We start from the raw sequence: 21,363 nt of genomic DNA, 5'->3' as shown, positions 1-21,363 counted from the left end.
AGAGTTTTAATTAACACTGTATATGAGATGACAAAATGGAAGGCAGAGCTCACCCCGAATGCCTAACAAAGGGAAAGCTACAGCACCATCAATTAAACAATGCCTCCCTGCATTTCATCATTAACTGTCGGGAGTCAAAAAAATCCATCGCCGGATGGATGCAATCTCGTTTTTTTTTTGCAAGAGAGTTGATTTGTTATAGTAAAATACCTAACAATAATTAGTTTTGCTTTGCAAAATGTCACTAAAACACTAGTATACTTGCAAGGAATTGCTTTGAAGTGTGGCACAGTTGAGCTATTCTTGAGAAAAATGTCTCAACTTATTTCATTCCAATCTGATCCACTTTATTTGTAGAGCACATTTAAACAACAATAAAACTCCCAAAAAAACAAAAATGTCTCCAAAGTGCTGTACATAGAATCAACAATAAAACAAACATTTCCATGTAACAATCAGCAATAAATAATAAGTGTATAATCTAAAAATGATGCTATAAATAAAACAATACAATCAAACCGATAAACATGGTAAAATAAATAAAAGACGTAGTTAAAAGTAGTAAAAGAAATAAAAGACACAAAACTCATGCAAAGTTAAAATGCCAAGGAATGAAAATTATATATATATATATATATATATATATATATATATATATATATATATATATATATATATATATAAAACATTCAGTTGAAAAATACCATTGCATTTATGTTTTTGTGTGTGGTTTTACTATATTTCTGTAACATTAAATTGCCTCCCTGCATTTCATGATTAACTGTCGTGAGTCTAACAAATTGCCGGATGGATGCGATCTCATTTTTTTTTTGCAAGAAAGTTGATTTGTTACAGTAAAACAATTAGTTTTACTTATTTGTAAACATATGTAATTTTGTACAATGTAGAGTGTTTATTTGTTTCCCCCCCGATCCCAAGACCTAAAAATATAACATTCAGTTGAAAAAGACCATTGCATTTATGTTTTTGTGTGTGGTTTTTACTATATTTCTGTAGAATTAAATTTCCGCTTTATTTGTTCCTTTGTCTTCAGGGTTATATAACTTTTTGCACATTCATGTGACATATGACAGAACAACATATTCTGGTAGCACAGGTAGTCCTGAAAAAAATGGTGCATATTATTCAATTCAATTCAATTCAATTTTATTTATAGAGCGCATTTCATGCACAAGGCAGACTCAATGTGCTTCACAGTGGATATACATAATTACAGTTAAAAAACAAAACAAAAGAAAATCAAACAAAAAATTATATAAAAAATATACATATTATAGAATATTACTTAATTCTGCATCAAAGGGTTGAAGAAATACATGCATTTAACAAAAAAAAACAAAAAACAGGCGGAAATAAACAGGAAAAATTGGCTTAGCCTCCCTAGGGTTAATTTTGTGCTGCTTTAATGAGACTGTAAAAAAGTGATTTATGGTTTCTGTATAGGGGAGATCTTTAAAATTCCAAGTTGTATGTTCAGTTGAGGTCTATATTTGCACCCTCGGTTATAGGAAAGAATATGAAAATGTCATGTCCAAGCCTAATTCAGGTGCAAGCAGAGCTGCTGTTGTTGTGTGCATTTTTTATATAAATAGGAGTTACCAAAAAAAAAAGAGAGAGAGAAATGAATACAGTCCTGTCTGTAAATGCCATTGTTCACACCTGTGTGTCTATTCTGGGTCGTGTGTCTCAGCAGCTGAATTCATTACAGGTCCGTCATCCAGGGAGCCAAGGTCACTCCCCGTTTTTATTTAATGTTATTCAGGCCAAACAAGCAGACCACTGTGACTGTCTTTGAGTCATCTGCTGACTGAGGCTCTTTGCAGAGGCTCTAAAAATAAGTTCACCTCTAGTATTACCCCGTGACCCCGCCCACTTCCTGTCTTCCTGCGCGCCGCTTGTCTCGTCGTCACTTGATAATTGCTTTTAAGCCGTATTGTTTAGCTGCATAATAGCATGTATGATGGAACAGAAACAAACAGTCAAGGACAGTCTTTGCCCCCTTTAAACCTCTGCTGGGTTATATTGATAATATAATTAACATTGTTGAATTCTGTCCTCAGATGACCAGACTTGTTTTGTCACCTGCTTGCTTGCAGCCAAACATGATATAAGTAATTACAACCAAACTTCCATCAACAATCAACTCAACAATCACGTACTCAAGATTATCTCCGTATTAATCCAATCACTGACATTTAGTGAGCTGATGCCACAGAGGGAAGTTATTTAACCCATTTAGGCCTAAAACGCCTGGAAAAAGTGCCTGTAAAACCTATGGGCGATTTTTGTGTCTTTTTTTAGTCTCTTTGTGTCTTTTTGTGGTCATTCTGTGGTCATTTTGTGTCTTTTTTTGGTTATTTTGTGTCTTTTTTTAGTCTTTTGTCTCTTTTTTTAGTCATTTTGTGGTCATTTTGTGTCTTTTTTTGGTGATGATTTCAAAGTTCTGGTAAAGTCCCATGTTGCATTAAGACACTGCCACATGTATTCTCATTTTGTGTCTTTTTGTGCCTCTTTTTTTAGTCATTTTGTGTCTTTTTTTAGTCATTTTGTGTCTTTTTTAGTCTTCTTGTGTCTTTTTGGTCATTTTGTGTATTTGTGGCCATTTTGTGTCTTTTTTGTGTCTTTTTGTCTCTTTTTTAAGTCATTTTATGGTCATTTTGTGTCTTTTTTTTAGTCATTTTGTGTCTTTTTTTGGTGATGATGTCAAAGTTCTGGAAAAGTCCCATGTTGCATTGTGACACTCCCACATGTATTCTGATTCATTTCATTAGCCAAGAGACCGAAAATAGGTGGAAAAAACTACAAATACTGCAAAACGACGTATCCTCTTTCCCGGCTTTAATGGTAGAATAACACAACAGCACCCCAACAGGTTTTAATGGTAGAAATGCGGTAATGCTTTCCCGACTTAAATGGGTTAAATCAGATCAGAGGCTGAATCGACAGTTAGCAGAAGCGTTATCTCACCTGTTCGTCACATGCAGTAGTTTGTCTGAAGTCTGTGTTTGGTTAGGTCGATGAGCCGTGGGTCGTCATGACACCAGTTGTTTAGCAGTGAAGTTGATACTGAAGCAGGAACAGACAGGAGTCCATCTGATCACTCAGTGCATCAGTTTAATAATACATTAGTCTAACAGCATTAACAGAGAGTCAGAGTATTTTTGAAATGAGACCATGATCTGATTATTATAATAAAATAAAAAGGATGAGTTAAATGCAGAGGTTGAATTTCCCCATTGTGAGATTAATAAAGGATAAATCTTAATCTATTTTAAATCTAAGGCATTTAATTCTAGAAACAGCTGATTAAACCTTAAACCAACAAAATTTTTAAAAAAGACACGAGATTACTAAAAAAAAACAAAATTACTTTAAAACAGACACAAAATGACCAAAAAAGACACAAAATTATTTAAAAAATGCACAAAATTACCAAAAAAGACACAAAATTGCTCGTAAATGCTTGAAATTCTTACTGTATTTCTCTTGCAACCTGACTATATCCATCTATAGACTATAGACAATCACTTGTTCAATGTAAAAATAATGAGTAGCCTATCTGAAATGAAGACCGTTCCTCCTAAAAGTGTAAAACCATCTCTGTTGGTATGGTTTAGTGAAATCTCCCCTTTTAGTATGTAAGTACTCATCTAAAACATGCAACTTACAACCGGTGTAAGATACTGGAAAAGCTTGAAAATTTACCTAGAAAGTCCTTGAAAAATGCTTGAATTTGACCACTGCTAAAGTCTACGAACCCTGATTGTTGACTAACTGTGCTTTGCTGTCTGTCCCCAGATACGGTCGAGTAAACTACGTCTTAGCCAGAAGACTGGAGCTCCTCAGAGAAGTGGGGAGGCTGCAGGAGAGCTTAGACGTCCCGGGAGATGTTTCTTACACCTGTGAGACCGCTGGACATTTCTACCTCTACCAGGTAAGACTAGTACTAACTGTGTATGTTTCTGCAATGTGCTGTTAACCCTCTGGGCTTTGAGCCTATTTTGGCCATTTTTGAATACTTTTGATTTTGCCCTTCATGTACCACATTAAAAATGTTTACTATACCCATATTTGGTATCCATTTTTCTTCACCTATATGATCTGACAGTTATTTTTTCAATTTAACCAACTTTATCAACATATTGAGTCCAAAAATCATGAAATCCGAGTTAAAAAACGCAAAATAAAAATAATTTTCTCTTTTTTGGCAATTCTGTCTTTTTTAGGTCATTTTTGTCTTTTTTGTCATTTTTGTGTCTTATTTTTAGTAATTTTGTGTATTTTTTTGGTAATTTTGTGCAACTCTTCAAAAACAAACTATGTACAAAATTACATATTATCATTACTATCTTATCTTATTACATGACCTGGGAATCTGATCAGGACGGCACGATCATAGAGCCCAGAGGGTTAAATTAGCTAAATGTTTCTGTCAACCAAGTTGCATAGCCTTCTGTTTTTGCACTTGTACACAGGTTTAGAAAAACAAACCATAAAAAGTCCACATTTTTCACCCACTCCCACTCCCCCTAGTGAGCCTCTGAACAACCTCGAAATTTGTGTCTGGGCATTAATATTGATTTTTAAAAGAGAGAGCGTAAAGGGGATCCAGGAGATATTTTGCTGAATTAATTAGAATGGATTTCTGCCTCGTCCGTCCTGTTTCTCAGACGTATCCATGCCACTCAAACCCAGACATTATTAAAGTTTTCATTCCCCAGACTCGCTGCTCTAGACTGCTGATAGCCAGATACTGTTTATTCCTGTCACCTAATTATCACCGTCCTCTCGGGCTGCCGGAGAAATACCACCGTAGACAATTACCTTCCTGCATTCCCATGCTTCTCTCCAAGGTTTCTGAAATCCACATGATTGACAGTTACATAAAGCACCGTGTAGTTGTTGTTTCAGTGTTGTGTTGCTCGAGTTAGTACCCTTCTATTTATGAAAACAAGTAACTGTCATTTAAGTTTCACATCACATCACAACAGTAATGTGAGCCATGTGTAAGATCATTCACATAGTTTTTGAAACTACATCCTATAGCACAGTTCAGATCATACAAACTCAGTTGATATGACAAATTTTGGACAAATAATGAAGCAGACAACAACTAAAACATCTCTCTGTCTGTGCATTTATATATATTTTTTATATTTTAATGTTACTTTTAATCTAAGTCCTTTGCTATCAGTTTAAAGGTCCATTCTGACCTCTTGAGTGTGTAACAGTCAGCTTCAAGCCAGAGACTCCTTGGAAAGTAATAACTTGCTACTTTAATTACCCAAAAAAGAATCAAATTGACCACAAAATGACACAAAATGATCAAAAAAGACACAAAATGACCAAAAAAGACTCAAAATGACCAAAACATTACACAAAATTAAGCAAAAAAGGACTCAAATTGACCACAATATGACAAAAAATGACCACAAAAAAACACAAATTGACCAAAAAAGACACAAAATGGCCAAAAAAAGACATAAAATGACTTTAAAAAAAAGGCACAAAATGACCAAAAAAGACCCAAATTGACCACAAAATGATCAAAAAAAGACACAAAATGACAAAAAAAAGACAAAATTATCAAGAAAAGACACAAAATTATCAAGAAAAGACACAAAATTACCAAAAAGGGAAACAAAATGACCAAAAAAGACACAAATTTACCACAAAATGATTAAAAAAGACACAAATTACCCAAAAAATACACAAAATTACCAAAAATACACAAAATTACCAAAAAAATGACACAAAATTACCTGAAAAAGACACAAAATGACAAAAAAGACACAAAATTACCCCCCAAAAAAAGACACAAAATGACTAAAAAAGACATTAAATGACCAAAAAGACTAAAACACATTAACACATGAACACTCCACACACACAGTGGAGACAGAGCTGACTTCCAAAATGATTTGGCGACCCCCAGAAATCATCTAGCACTAACTACTAACACTGCACTAACTACCAGCTATAGCAGCACTATAGCAGTAGCTGATAGTTAGTGCATCAAAACAAGTACTTGGCCAGCAGGCTGTTATCTGAGCTCTAGAGTCAGAGTTCATGTCTGATGATGTTCATTCTGCCATTTTTGCACCTTGCCAGAAATCTGTCAGTTGTCCCCCTCACACACACACACACACACACACACACACACACACACACACACACACACACACACACACACACACACACACACACACACACACACACACACACACACACCACTTTGTATCCTTATTAATTTGTTGTTGCATGGAGACTGGATTCTACCCACAAATAATGTAAGCCAAGTTCTTGTGTTTATTTTAGCTCTGAAAAGCGGCCAACATGCAGCTCTGTGACATTTGAAGATGTAAATGTCAAGAAGTTGTTGAGTATTGAATCTGTGACCATAAGCAGACTTCTGTCAGTGATCAGTGATTACTATGCACATATAGACACATGTAAGGTTTCGATGGTGATCCTAATAGTCCATATAGACATATACTTAACAAGCAATTAAGGCGAGTCCTCCAGCAGGTTTATTAATGTTATCTTTAATGTTGTTTTTCATGGGGGTATTTATAGAACAAGCCTGCCCTGCTGTTTGGTTGAAGCTGGTTTATTAGTTGCTCAGCAGGGGCACCAGTACACAAGTGAGGCTGTCTGTTCCCATTTGTTCATTTGTGGGTTTGTGGTATTTTTGCTATGGTCAAATAATTATGGGGAGAATACAGGCTGGGCAGAGCCATGCAGGACACCCGCTGGGTGCTCATGAAGCATTTTGTAGAGCTCATAAAGGCTTCAGCTACATCAAGGCTCATGCATAGGAGAAAGTACCTCACTGAGTTACTTTATGTAGTGGCTAAATCAAGCCATTCATTAACCCATTTAAGGCTGGAAAGCATTACCGCATTTCTACCATTAAAACAGGGGCGCTGTTGCGTTATTCTACCATTAAAGCCGGGAAAGCAGATACGTCGTTTTGTAGCATTTGTAGTTTTTTTTCACCTATGTTCGGTCTCTTGGCCAATGAAATGCATCAGAATACATGTGGGAGTGTCGCAATGCAACATGGGACTTTTCCAGAGCTTTGAAATCATCACCAAAAAAAAGACACAAAATGACAAAAAAAAGATACAAAATGACTAAAAAAGACACAAAATGACCAAAAAAGACATTTGCAACATTTAAAATTCTTTATTTAGCATGATAGTGTTTTGAAAGTAAAAATAAGATTCAAAATCACATTTTATGTTGGACTAAAGGACTAAAAAAGACACAAAATGACCAAAAAAAGACACAAAATGACTAAAAAAAGACACCAAATGACAAAAAAAGACACAAAATGACTAAAAAAAGACACCAAATGACTAAAAAAAGACACCAAATGACCAACAAAGACACAAAATGACCAAAAAAAGACACAAACTGACCAAATAGACATGAAAAGAATTTAAAAATGGACAAAATAGCCCAAGACTCCATAGAGTTAAAGTTGAGGAAAGTTTGATAAAATGCTGCAATTGTTGTCGTCCAACATGTTTGATATCAGTTCAGTTCAGTTTGACTGAATACTTTGTTGGTCAGTTTTTGGGTTTGACTCTCATTGTGGAGAAATAAAAAGACTGAAGTGAGATGAATAAAATGAGAATTTTCTCTTATTTGCCAAAACAATTCTTGATTTAATTTAATTATGTGGACACAAAATGCAGTGAAAAAATTAAATCGTAATATATTAAAATCGTATCTGAAAATCGGTGTGAAAAGTATCTGGATAAAATCGTATCATGGGGCCTCTGGTTATATTCATTGTCATGTTTAATTACCCAAAAGTGTCAGAAACTAAAAAATCCCAATATACATTGTTTATATTTAATTTATGTTCCATTAATAACTACATTATAACCATTTCAATCAATATTGAGTGCAATGGTGTTCTTTACCTCTCACAGATCATGATTTAATAAGGATAATTCACTCGTTTTTCATAGGAAATGCATGTTAAAACTTTTTTTTAATGTATATTGGAAATACTTACATATAAAATAAAATCGTTTTACATGACATTGATTTTTTTACATTTTTATTTTACATTTTTATATTTTTTTAATGAATTTTTTTTTAGATTTTTAAACTTTGAAATGGGTCAATTTGACCTGCAACATAACAGGAGGATTAATTGAAACACTTGTTCGTTTTTTTACAATCAAGATTTTAAACATCCTGTGCTGCCACAGTTCTTTTTATGTGAACAGATGTTTTTTCTCTTAGGATATTTTTTACCAACCTCAACCTTTCAGGCACTTTAGAAAGTGCCAAAAAAATCTTGGCAAAAGCCAGAAGACCTATTTGTGTGATCACACAACAACACATACGAGGATGTGTGGGATTCTCTAAGCATTTACCAAACACAGACGGTCCCCACTGGGACTCAGCCTCTTTAACATTCAGAGGGTACCGTATGTCTCACCTCTCTCCTCTCTACAGGTGATCTCTCGCTGGGAAGAGTACATGAGCAAAGTCAGGCCCAAGCAGAGCAAGAACGTGGAGGTTCAAGCTGTGGCTGCACACTTCCCCTTCCACAAGTACTTCTCCAACGCCCCCCAGCCCGTCTTCAAGGGACGCTCGTATGACGAGGACATGGACATCGCAGAGGGCTGCTACCGCCACATCAAGAAGATATTCACCCAGCTGGAGGTAAGAAGGTCACACACACACATTCTTGTTCTTCTATCTTTGTGAGGGCCCTCATTGTAACAGTGAATTCCCTGCCAAGGTTATAATAGTTTTGGATTTTTCTTTAGTTTTAGTTTGTTGTAACGGGGTATTTGTTGGCTGGGAGAATAAAAGAGGCCACAGTAAATGTTTCATTTATTTCCTTTGTCTGATCCATCTTCATTATGAATGAAAAAAGTTGACAAAGACGAAAATTAAGGACATTTTTACTATAGTTTTAGTTTAGTTTCAGTTAATTGTCCTTTAATTACCCTTAAAACAAAGTCTGATATCTCAAAAAAGCCTTTAAAGAAGTGAGGACCGGCCGAAATGTCCTCACTTTGCAAAAATGTCCTCACTCTTTTGGTTAAAAACGTGTTCCGGTCCTCACTATGTTGGTAGTACAAGAACACACACACACACACATTCTTGTACTTCTATCTTTGTGAGGGCCCTCATTGGAATAGGGAATTCTCTTACAAGGTTATAATAGTTTTGAATTATTCATTAGTTTTAGAGTGAGTTTGCTAGTTTTAGTTTAGTATTTTTTTTTTTTAATTCTTTAGTTTTAGTTTTAGTTTTTTGTAATGGGGTATTTGTTGGGTGGGAGATTAAAAGAGGTCACAGTAGATTTTGCCTTTATTTCCTTTGTCTTATCCATCTTCATTATGAATGAAAAAAGTTGACAAAGACGAAAACAAAAGACATTTTCACTATAATTTTAGTGAGTTTTAGTTTGTTTTAGGTCAGCTGTATATGATGATACTTCCAGACTATTTGTCAAGTTGCACCATCTCCTATCCACAAGTAGCTGTTTCCTCCTGGCTACCACGGCGACAGGCTGTTGTAGATTAACAGTCATTGGTCAAATACTGTCCGTGTCTTTGTGAATGTATCTGCTTATTAGCAGCTGTTCTGCCACTTTTGCACCTCTCGTGTGTTTCAATCATCACTTGCTGTAGTCGTTGGAGTGACTCATTATATAAGATACTTATCAGTACCAAGGTTATGATAGTTTGGGATTTTTCATTAGTTTTAGTTTGAATTTTGTTGTCAATTTTTCTTTTCAAATTCAGTTAGTTTTAATAAGTGTGTTTGAGTGCATTTGCTAGTTTTAATTAGTTTTTATTTTTTGGAAAGTGCTTAGTTTTAGTTAATTTTTTTTTTTGTTTTAGTGTTAGTTTTAGTTTTTTGTAATGGGATATTTGTTGGGTGCGAGATTCAAAAAAGTCACAATTTTTTTTTTTTTTTTTAGATTAAAATAATAATTGAAATTCTGACTTTTTTTAATCTGGCACCCAATAAATATTCAACAAGGTCACAATAAATGTTTCCTTTATTTCCTTTGTCTGATCCATCTCAGCCCCAATAAGTTTATTAAGTCATAAAACCAGATAGATGAAATAGATTTCATATCAACCAAAAAGGTTTACCTATGAAAAAAGTTGACAAAGATGAAAACGAAGGACATTTTCACTATAATTTTAGTTAGAAACTGGATTTTTTGTAACCACAAAATACAGTTTCAGTTAGTTATCATAGTTACTTTATTTCAGTTAAAAAAAATGTTTTTTCAATTCTAGTTTTCGCTATTTTGTTAGTTTTCATTAACTATAATAACCTTGATCACTACTTGCAGTGTCTTTATAGATATAAATGCTATATATATATAGATATATATGCTGACCCTTTTGAAAAGACAGGCAGTGCAACAAAGTGACGAAGGCTATTACTACTTATCTTTTTCACTCTCCCTGTCACTCTTTTTCTCACTCTTTCGCAACACAAACACACAGCCGAATGTGTTATCATCCCGTCTCAGCCCGTCGAGTATTTCTATAGGGATAACAATAACATTTCAGATTTATGGGAACACCAAGAAGGTCTCCAAAAAGCAATAAAGAAGTTATTGGCTGGAGGTAATATCCCAACACGTGCAGTGACCTTGATTTATCTGGCTGGCCTCTGTATCTCTGCATCACGGCACCTCTCCCTCCTCCCTCGGCCTCACCCTCATGCTGCAGTGAAATCTGTACACCCATTAAGAGGTTCTGCTGTCTGTGGTGCATTGTAGACAAAGCAACATTCTGCTGAATTCGCTCATCTGTCCCACTCTTCAAATGTAAAAGCAGTTTTTCTAGAAGCTGCCATAGGAATATCCAAAGAATTTATTGGTGGAGAGAGACAGCAACACAGTGTTCCTCCTGGTTCCTCCTGTATAAATACTAGGGTTGGCACCATACTGAAATGTTCAACTTGATACTGATTACTGATACTCAGGAAATTATTCGATACTCGATACCATTTTCGATACCACAAGGATAAAAACAAAGACCCCAGAATTAAACAGAAATATTTTTATTAACAAGAAAAATGCAACATGTAAAAATGAACAGGACCACAGGTTAAATATTTATAATAAAAAACAGTTGTGCAAAAAGAAACTGCAACTATGATAACAAGCTTCAGGTCTGAGGTAGTGCAAAAAATAAATAAATACAATAAACAATAACAATTAGAACAATATTTCCGGCTGTGTGTGTTGCTGTTTGGTTGCAGGTCGACTTTTCTCTGCTTCATTCAGTGAAAATAACACTTTTCAGTCACCAACATTTATGCAAACGTATTAACTCTATGTCAAAGTCAAATTTATTTATATAGCGCATTTAGAGATGGCTGTGCCGCACCAAAGTGCTTCACATAAAAGTGCAATAAAATACAGAATTGACAAAGGTAACAAAAAAACAAACAAAAAAAAAAAAAAATTAAATTTGAAATACATTAAAAGAAGATGGGATATTTTTAAAAGCACTGTGGGATTACTAGGGGACACTATTCCCTAGCACTTGCTGGAAAAAAAAAAAACTTTAATAGAAGGCAAGAGAAAAGAGGTGGGTTTTTAAGTGGGATTTAAAAACATTATGCTTATGTATATACACTGTGTATACTGTGGGTATCGATACTTTTGAAAATGAGTATCGTATCTGGATACAACGTTTTAGTATGGATACTTTTGACAGCCCTAGTATAAACATCTCCTGTTTCCTCCTCTGCAGTCCCACCACATTTTTACTTTACCGCCGTTTATTCTCCCTTCCCTCTCTTCTCACTGTCTGTGAATCCTTACCGTCTTGATTTCACCCTTCAACCACTCTGGAGCCACGGGGGTTAAAAATAGATCTCATCAATATTGCATGTTTTGATTGGTTTAATATTAATGCTAAAATAGTAACTCATCAAATATTTATGCCCCAGTGCTGTCCGAGTCTGCTTCTTCCGTCCTCCCTTCCTCTCTCTCTCTCTCTCTCTCTCTCTTCCCTACCACTGCACAGCTAGTGTGGCAACCTGAAAATAGCAAGCCTGTTTACTCCATATTCCTCCTCTGAGCCTCCCCCGAGGGTGGGGTTTTCATCTTGCCATGCGTTGGCACTCTGAAGTTGAACTGTTTCTGATTTTGTGTAAAAACTGTCCCTTTAATTTCCCATTCCAGTATTAGTCTTCAATAGAATCTGTGCTTAAGTGCTCCTCAAGCTGCAGTTATTGAACAGCAAACTAAACCCAGTGTGCTCTCTGCAGAGCAGCCCTGTGGCTGGCTGACCTCTGTTACACTGCCTTATGGGAAAACAGACTGTTTCCTTATGAGGGTGAAGGTTGCACATCTTATCTTAATTACATTTAAATTGCAACATGGACTATTTTTCTTTAGAAATTACATGAATGGATGAATTGCCCCTTGTGGGATTAATAAAGTTGTTTGAATTGAATTGAATTGAATCACATTGCATTGCATTGCATTGCATTGCATTGCATTGAATTGCATTGAATTGAATTGAATTGAATTGAATTGAATTGAATTGAATTGAATTGCATTGAATTGAATTACATTGAATTGAATTGAATTGAATGAGGGGCAATATTTAATGGCAAAATATGTGTCAAAATGTCATTCTGAATTCAGTATTCTGGTGCTGCAAGCCTAAAAATCCAATTTAAAAAAAAAAAAATCACACCATGATTATTTAAATATATTTTTCAATCAAATTGTAATCATATTAATTATTATTTTAAAATCCCAACATAAAATACAAAAATATTAAGATAAGATATGACATTATTTATCCCGCGGGTGGGAAATTTAGTAGCAGCTCAAGATACAGACACATAGATGTAGAAGACAGAAAACAGAATAAATAATATAAAAAATAAGATGTATACATAGGGCTGGGCGATAAATTAACTATATTGATATATGTAATATGGTCGAATTCCATATCACATTTAAAAATATATCGATATATCGCCCAGCCCTACCTATAAACATTCTATACACATTCTATACATACATTTCTGCTATTTGGCAGTCATTATTAATATATATATATATTTTGTGTGTGTTTGTTTTCCTTAAAGTACTTTGCATTTTATATATAGTGCACATTAGAGAAAATATATTTTAGCATGTTAAATATGTTAAATAGGTTGTTGCATGTGAATCATATTGCATTAAAAGTAAAAAATAATCGCAATTAGATTATTTTTTTCTATCAGCTGCAGCCCTGATGAGAATATAAAACAGGGATTATGTTGACAATAAGTTGTTTGTCCATCACCTTATCACCTTTTATGACTGTCTTATATAGTTTGTAGTTATAGGGAATCAGAAGTAGAAGCATTTGGATCTTTTGAAGTGAGTTTTTCAAAGACATCCATTTTTTTTTTAAATATAAGCAGACACATCTATGTATCGGTGCACCTCTTTTCTTCTTAGAGGTGTGCTCACCATAGATAATTACTTTATCCATCATCTTTGACAGGAATCATCCATCATTTTCTCAGAATGTCATGCAAGTTTTCCCTCTCAACCGCGCTATGAAAAAACATGAAAACCTCACTTAATTCACTAAGAGATTAGAGAATACTCATCTATTTAAGTTCAAGATTACCAAGTTCCTCCCAGGAACAAGTTCTTTGGAGTTTGCTGTTTTTCTTTATTCTTTGTTTTTTTTTGCTGTTTGTGTGTGAGATGATTGATCCTCTCCTTCTCTCTTGTCTGTCCTGTAGGAGTTTCGGGCCTTTGAGCTGCTGAGAAGTGGACTGGACCGCTCCAAGTATCTACTCGTGAAGGAAGCCAAAATCATCGCCATGACCTGTACACACGCTGCACTGAAACGTCACGACCTGGTGGAGCTGGGATTCAAGGTACGCTCTTCTCAGTCGACAAAGACCTGAGCTGTGTTCCATTACCCATACTTCCTGTACTTACTACACTTAGTTTGAGTACGCAGGGTGTTCCGATTCCGATCGCGGCGAAAAGAAGTGTAGCTAAAAGGACCCGGATGGTGACCTCATAATGGTCAAAACGATGAGTGTGCAACGATGTACACTTTACGCCCTCAACGGCCGCCATCTTGTCTACGTAGCGAAAGAGGCGGAGCCAGGCAGAGCCGCTCAGCTCTGAAAAAAATGTTTTAATAGCGGCCGAAATTATTTGCTGCGTTAATGGAGCCATATTGCAGGATTGTAGAAGTAAACCAACGATTTAACAACACAAAGGGTATTTTTTTTGCCGTTCAAAGCGGGATGTTTTTGGCGGGTGACGAGCCACGGCGGCTGTCGCGATCGTAATTTCCGGTAAGTGCACCATGGAGTATTAGATTTGGAACAACACTCACCTGCTGAACAAAATGACCAGAAAAAGACACAAAATAACTATAAAAGACACAACAACAGACACAAAATGACCAAAAATGACAAAAAAAAGACACAAAATAATTAAAAAAGACACAACAACAGATACAAAGTTACCAAAAAAGACACAAAAAGACACAAATGATCAACAAAGACACTAAATGAGAAGACACAATCACCTGCTGAAATCTGCGTACTTAGTAAGTGAGGATAGTGTACTTCGTTTAGGTGTACTCATGGAAGTATGGATATCGGAACACAGCTCTGGTTAAGCTTGTAATTGCAGTTTTTTTCAGTACTTTGTTTAAATTGCTGATTCTCTTCTTTAGTACGACAACATCCTGATGGAAGAAGCTGCTCAGATTCTGGAGATCGAGACCTTCATCCCCCTCCTGCTGCAGGTAACCGTGTCCTGACTACGTCTCTAATCTTAAACATGTGATGTGCAAGACTCATGAGACTGTGAACCATTTACTGTTAATCTCAATTTCTGAAAAACTCCAGTCATACCTTTCCAAGAAACTGACTGGCCGAGCCTAAGCACTGTCATAAGTTCCAACATCGAGGCTAATTGAATCCATTACTCTGGACTCAGCTTTCTACCAGCTGACTTTCTCTGTTAAGGTCTGACTGATGGGCTCCAAACACAGTAATGGTGCTTGTCTTTGGTAGTTGTGCCTAATTGTCCGAGATAGTGCTAATGTCTGTTTACAGATGAGATCGTTAAGCACATCAGCCCATCCAACAACCTCGCCGGAGCTCCTCTCTTTATCTCTTTACTCTAGTGACTCACAGTCCGGCCTCCTGCCAGGTACACGTCACTGCACAACTGTTTATTCCTCATCCTCCCCTTCACTCTCATTACCCAGCCATTCAAACCTTATCAGTAATTTCAGCGATTAAATCAACTCTTGACTTGCAATTGTCGGTATATGAGATTTGTCAGAGGTCAAGGTCCGAATAAACCAGATCAAATTAGCAAAAACCTGGCTGCATGACGTAGATATGATTGAAAAAATCTTCTATTGAAGATCTGATTTCACATACACCAGACAAAATAAAATAAAATGATGTTGGACAACATGTCGTAGTTGTAGAGCACTGGATTACACATCAACATCACTTCTTCATGACTTTATACCTTTACAGATAAAGTGGAAAAACAAATTATTTTTCCACCTATACTGTGCAAAATGCAAAAAAAATATTATTTTACCTATGTCGAGGTGTGAAAATCAGTAGTGTAAAGTAGTAGTGTGTAAATGTGTATGTGGTGTTGTGATGCACAAATAAATGGCAAACAAAACTGCAACAAAATAGCAACAGAGCTTCTGGTGTCGGCAGAGAGAGAGAGACAGAGAGCTTTTTGGGCCTTTTATTTCCTGTGGAGCACCGGGCCCAGGTGATCCAGATCAGGCTGCATCAGCTGACACCTTAGACAAAGTAATACAGGGTTAGAGGAGACGGACACACACAGCTAGCAGGGCCGTCTCTTTAAGTCTATTCCAGAGTCCTGTATTTCATTATGAGTCCTGTATTTCATTATGTGTTCTCCGTAACGTGTTCTTTTTTGAATATTTTTATTGTCAATTTTCAGAGTAACAAAAAACATACATACACAAATAACAATAAAGATAATAATAAAAGGTAAATACATAAAAACTAGACACAAACTATGACATGTCAAAACAGAGTATACACAATATAATGTCGGAGTCAAATGTCTACTTGAGTGCATCAGAATTGAATCTCCACTTAAGTGTATCAAATGTCACAACAGGTACTCTTCAAGAACAGATGATGATAATAATAATAATAGTAAAAATAAAAAATATAGATGAATAAATAAAGAAACGAGACAAAAATAAATAAATAAATAAAAAACTTGATACGTACCATAACATTCCAAAACAAATTCCACACTTGAGTGAGTCAGATATAATAATAATAATTAATTTTATTTAATAGGGCGCCTTTCAAGGCACTCAAGGTCACCTTACAACATGGAAAAAAAAAAAAAAAACAATGCAGAACATCATACACATCATACAATCTAAACAAATCAGAACATTTACAAATACATTACAATAAAGGAGGGGAGTTTGTGCGGAGGATCAGATGGAGTGAGCGAGTCTGAACAGGTAAGTCTTGAGTTGTGATTTGAATTGATTGAGAGATGTGATGTTGCGAAGGGAAAGGGGAGATATGTCACAATAGGTACTCTTTAGGGGGGTTAACTACAGATTCAAGTTCTCCAGGATAGGTCTCCATACACCATAGAATTTCTGTAAGTTGCCGGATATCTCGTATCTCAGTTTTTCAATGTGGAGGATTCCTATGTAACATGTGTCCTTATCACTTATTGTTCTCCAGAACCCGGAGGATGGCTACAGCAGGCTGAAGCGTTGGATCATGATCGGAGACCACCACCAGCTGCCACCTGTTATCAAGAACATGGCCTTCCAGAAGTACTCCAACATGGAGCAGTCTCTCTTCACCCGCTTCGTGCGTCTGGGAGTGCCCACCATAGATCTGGACGCGCAGGGCCGTGCACGTGCGAGGTGGGTGACCCTGACGGAGCATAGCCAGAGTCGATTACACGCAGGATGCAGCGTCTCAGTAATTGGTACTGACTCCTCGCAGATAGAACACAACAGTGTGACTAAATGTGTTTTCTGTCTTCCTGCTGCACTTTATCTGTCTACATGGAGCCTTTTACAATCCAAAACTCCATTTGAGCAGTATAGCCAACTAAATATGAATTTGTCCTCACACAGATATGCCACTCGACAAGTAAATAAGGGCCTGTTCTCACTACCTCGAACTCACACAGATTTCCTTAAACGCACCATGAAATACAGAGCCGTGAAGTCATGGAACCATCTAAATACAGAAATTAAAAACATCACAAGGAAATTGGTAAAAAAGTGTATTACATTATTGGGAAATGCACTTTATTACATTATCAGGTTTTATTACATTTTCAATGGACTCAAGTGCAGATTTTTATTACATTATCAGGAATTTATTACATTATCAGGTTCTATCAGGTTCTATCAGGCTAACCTGATAATGTAGTAACCTCCCATTAATGTTATACTTTATTACATTATTGGGAAATGCACTTTATTACATTATCGGGAAGTTATTAAATTATCAGGTTTTATTACATTTTCAATGGACTCAAGTGCAGATTTTTATTACATTATCGGGGTTATTACATTATCGGGAATTTATTACATTATCAGGTTCTACAGGGTGGTCTGCTGTTAAATTATTATAATATTGGGGAATTATTACATTATCAGGGCTTGCAAAATGAAGGCTAACCTGATAATGTAGTAACCTCCCATTAATGTTATACTTTATTACATTATTGGTAAAAAGTGTATTACATTATTGGGAAATGCACTTATTACATTATCGGGAATTTATTACATTATCAGGTTTTATTACATTTTCAATGGACTCAAGTGCAGATTTTTATTACATTATCGGGAATTTATTACATTATCAGGTTCTACAGGGATCCTTCTAAATAAATAAATAAACAAATTTCTGTCTTCTTCACAGTTTGTGTAACCTGTACAACTGGCGCTACAAACAGCTGGGGAACCTGCCTCATGTGCAGCAGCTGCCTGAGTTCCAGGTGCCCAACCCCGGCCTGACCTTTGACTTCCAGCTAATTAACGTGGAGGACTTCAATGGGGTGGGAGAATCCGAGCCTAACCCTTACTTCTACCAGGTCAGTAGTAATTTAGTTTATAGTACACATATATACGCACACAGCTACGGATGCTAATTAGGATTTGGACAAGCAGGCTACTGAGTCCCAGTTCACCTGTCCGGTAGAATTAAAGCTAGACATACTTTCTACATTCCTCGGGCAGCAGATTTAACCCGTCATTCCTCATCAATTTAGTCCCATGTGTCATTTAGCTCTCCGGTGTGAGGGCCGTCCAGCAGTCGGCCTTGAAAGCCAAAAAATTTGCAAAAAATAAGAGCTTAAAGCAAAACTTTTTTGTAAGTAGGGCTGGGCGATATGGACCAAAAGTCATATCCTGATATATTTAGGCTGAATATCGATTTACGATATATATCCTGATATTTTTTGTGCAAAATTTAATTCTGAATTAAGTATTGTGGTGCTGCAAGCCTAAAAATCCTATTCTAAAAAAAAATCACACCCTGATTATTTAAATATATATTTTCAATCAAATTGTAATTATATTTTTTATAATTATTAAAAAAAAACATAAAATATTAAGATAAGATATGACATTATTTATCCCACAGGTGGGAAATTTAGTTGTCACAGTAGCCCAAGATACAGACACATAGATATAGAAAACAGAACAAAGAATATAAAAAATAAGACGTATACATAGGGCTGGGCGATATGGACCAAAAGTCATATACCGATATATTTAGGCTGATTATCGATATACGATATATATCTTGATATTTTTAGTGCAAAGTGAGAGCAAATGTTCAGTCAAAGTCAAAGCCAAAAATGACCTGTCACAAGTAGTTTTATTGAAACCGTTTATTCAAGTGAACATAAATACTGTATGACAACACAGCACATTTAAATGAGTAAAAATCTTAAATAAAAATAGCCTATGAAAAAAAATCTTTTTCTGAAATAAATATATTTATTTAAGAAGGATCTATGCAATATGGTCTAATTCCATATCACATTTAAAAATATATATCGATATATCGCCCAGCCCTACTTGTAAGCTACTCTCAAAAAGGCACATTTGGTATTGTTGCATGAGCTGTAATTTCTTTTTAACTGATGGTTGTAATTTCTGTTTAGTGTTAATACTTATTTAAAAACACTCCTACACACGGCACAACTGTTTTTTATGCTAAGGGTGTCTTCCATTTATATAAGACATTCAAACCACATTCATTTCAGGAAAATAAAAACTGTTAACTCTATGGAGTCTTATAGGGCTATTTTGTCCATTTTTTAATCCTTTTCATGCCCTTTTGTGTCTTTTTTTTGGTCATTTTGTGTCTTTTTTGGTAATTTTGTGTCTGTTGTTGTGTCTTTTTTTAAGTTATTATCTGTCTTTTTTTCTGTCATTTTGTGTCTTTTTTGGTCATTTGTGTCTTTTTTTGGTAATTTTGTGTCTGTTGTTGTGTCTTTTTTTAGTTATTTTGTGTCTTTTTTTGGTCATTTGTGTCTTTTTTGTGTCTTTTTTGTTAATTTTGTGTCCGTTGTTGTGTCTTTTTGTCATTTTGTGTCTTTTTCTGTCATTTTGTGTTTTCCGTGGGGGTTTTTGGGTTATTCTGTCTTCTCATTTAGTGTCTTTTTTGGTCATTTTGTGTCTTTTTTGGTCTGCTTTGTTTATACGTCTGGATGTGATGAAGGTGCCATGCTTTGGCGCTTTTGGAGACTCCAGAGGGTTAATGTATTGTGACAATAACTAATAATTTGTAAAACCACCAACAAAAAAACTGTAATGTTACACTAAGGGTATAACCTGCTTCTTCAGCATGGATACACAAAAACCAATAGGCATTACTTACATACTTGATGCTAAAAGCTCTCCACTAAATAACACCAGTAATGAGTAAATCTGTAGCATAGGTACCAACTCAGTGTTGGAACAGCAGAAATGGTTTATGTTACACAATGTGTGGCAGTTTCAAAGCACAATTTATACACTCCTTTACACGGATACACACTCACACACACTTAGTTCCACCAGAGCAGAGAACCACGTTCCTCCCTAACCTCCATTTCCTCTAGATTGGTTGTTGTACAGCAGTTCATTCACTTTAAAATTTTAATGGCTTTGCTATCAGCCCATATGATATATTCATAAGCCTGCTTAGTGTGCAGCAGCACTGGCTGCCCAGCACAGACCAGTCAGTGGGTTTGTCCTTCACACCAGGAGCCAGATTGTGTTTCATCATGACATTGCTGAGACACTCAAGACTGTGTGTGGGCGGAGGGCAGGGTTGATAGGGGGGTGTAAAAAAACAAAAAGAAAGAGAGAAATGTTTACTTTGGCACCACACCAGCTCAGGAGCCCAAGTGCTGCTGTCAGTTTTAACAAAAGAAACTATCTAGTGTGAAATTAAGATTTTAAGCACTGAGATGTAACATGAAAACAGTGAGTTTAACCCTCTGGAGTCTCCGAAAGAGCCAAAGCATGGCTTCTTCATCACATCCAGACGTAAAAAGCCCAAAAAAGACACAAAATGACCAAAAAAAGACACAAAATGACCAAAAAAGACACAAAATGACCAAAAAAGACACAAAATTACCAAAAAAAGACACAAAATTACCAAAAAAGACACTAAATTACCAAAAAAAGACACAAAATTACCAAAAAAGACACAAATTGAACACAAAATGATCAAAAAAAGACACAAAATGACCAATAAAGACACAAAATGACCAAAAAGACGCAAAATTACCAAAAAGACACAAAATTACCCCAAAAAGGACACAAAATTGTCCCAAAAAGGACACAAAAGTTACAAAAAAAGACACAAAATTACCCAAAAAAAGACACAAAATTACCAAAAAAGACAAAAAATTACCAAAAAAAAGACACAAAATAACTAAAAGACACAACAACAGACACAAAATGACAAAAAAAGACACGAAATAACTAAAAGACACAACAGATACAAAATTACCAAAAAAGACACAAATGACCAACAAAGACACAAAATGACTTACAAAGACACAAAATAACTATAAAAGCCACAACAACTGACACAAAATTACCAAAAAAGTCACAAAAAGACACAAATGACCAAAAAAGACACTAAGTGAGAAGACAGAATAACCCCAAAAAAAACCCACAGAAGACACAAAATGACAAAAAAAAGAGACAAAATAACTAAAAAAGACACAACAACAGACACAAAATGACCAAAAGAGACATGAAATGACAAAAAAAAGACAAAATGACTTACAAA

General features: G+C 35.6%; 1 protein-coding gene across 2 annotated transcripts in view; it reads left to right on the top strand.

Annotated features, from left to right (window-relative positions):
- The window catches only part of aqr (aquarius intron-binding spliceosomal factor), a 110,330-nt gene that overhangs the window by 56,852 nt on the left and 32,115 nt on the right, over nucleotides 1–21,363 (top strand). For both annotated transcript variants that reach the window (XM_059353471.1, XM_059353470.1), the window contains exons 26-31: nucleotides 3,820–3,955; nucleotides 8,500–8,709; nucleotides 13,789–13,926; nucleotides 14,745–14,816; nucleotides 16,789–16,976; nucleotides 17,989–18,160. In XM_059353471.1, coding sequence (XP_059209454.1) covers nucleotides 3,820–3,955; nucleotides 8,500–8,709; nucleotides 13,789–13,926; nucleotides 14,745–14,816; nucleotides 16,789–16,976; nucleotides 17,989–18,160 — 916 coding nt within the window. The remainder of the gene's footprint in view (nucleotides 1–3,819; nucleotides 3,956–8,499; nucleotides 8,710–13,788; nucleotides 13,927–14,744; nucleotides 14,817–16,788; nucleotides 16,977–17,988; nucleotides 18,161–21,363) is intronic.

This window comes from Centropristis striata, chromosome 16 (genome assembly GCF_030273125.1).
Source record: "Centropristis striata isolate RG_2023a ecotype Rhode Island chromosome 16, C.striata_1.0, whole genome shotgun sequence".
NCBI lineage: Eukaryota > Metazoa > Chordata > Actinopteri > Perciformes > Serranidae > Centropristis > Centropristis striata.
This window is presented reverse-complemented; position numbering and strand designations above follow the sequence as displayed.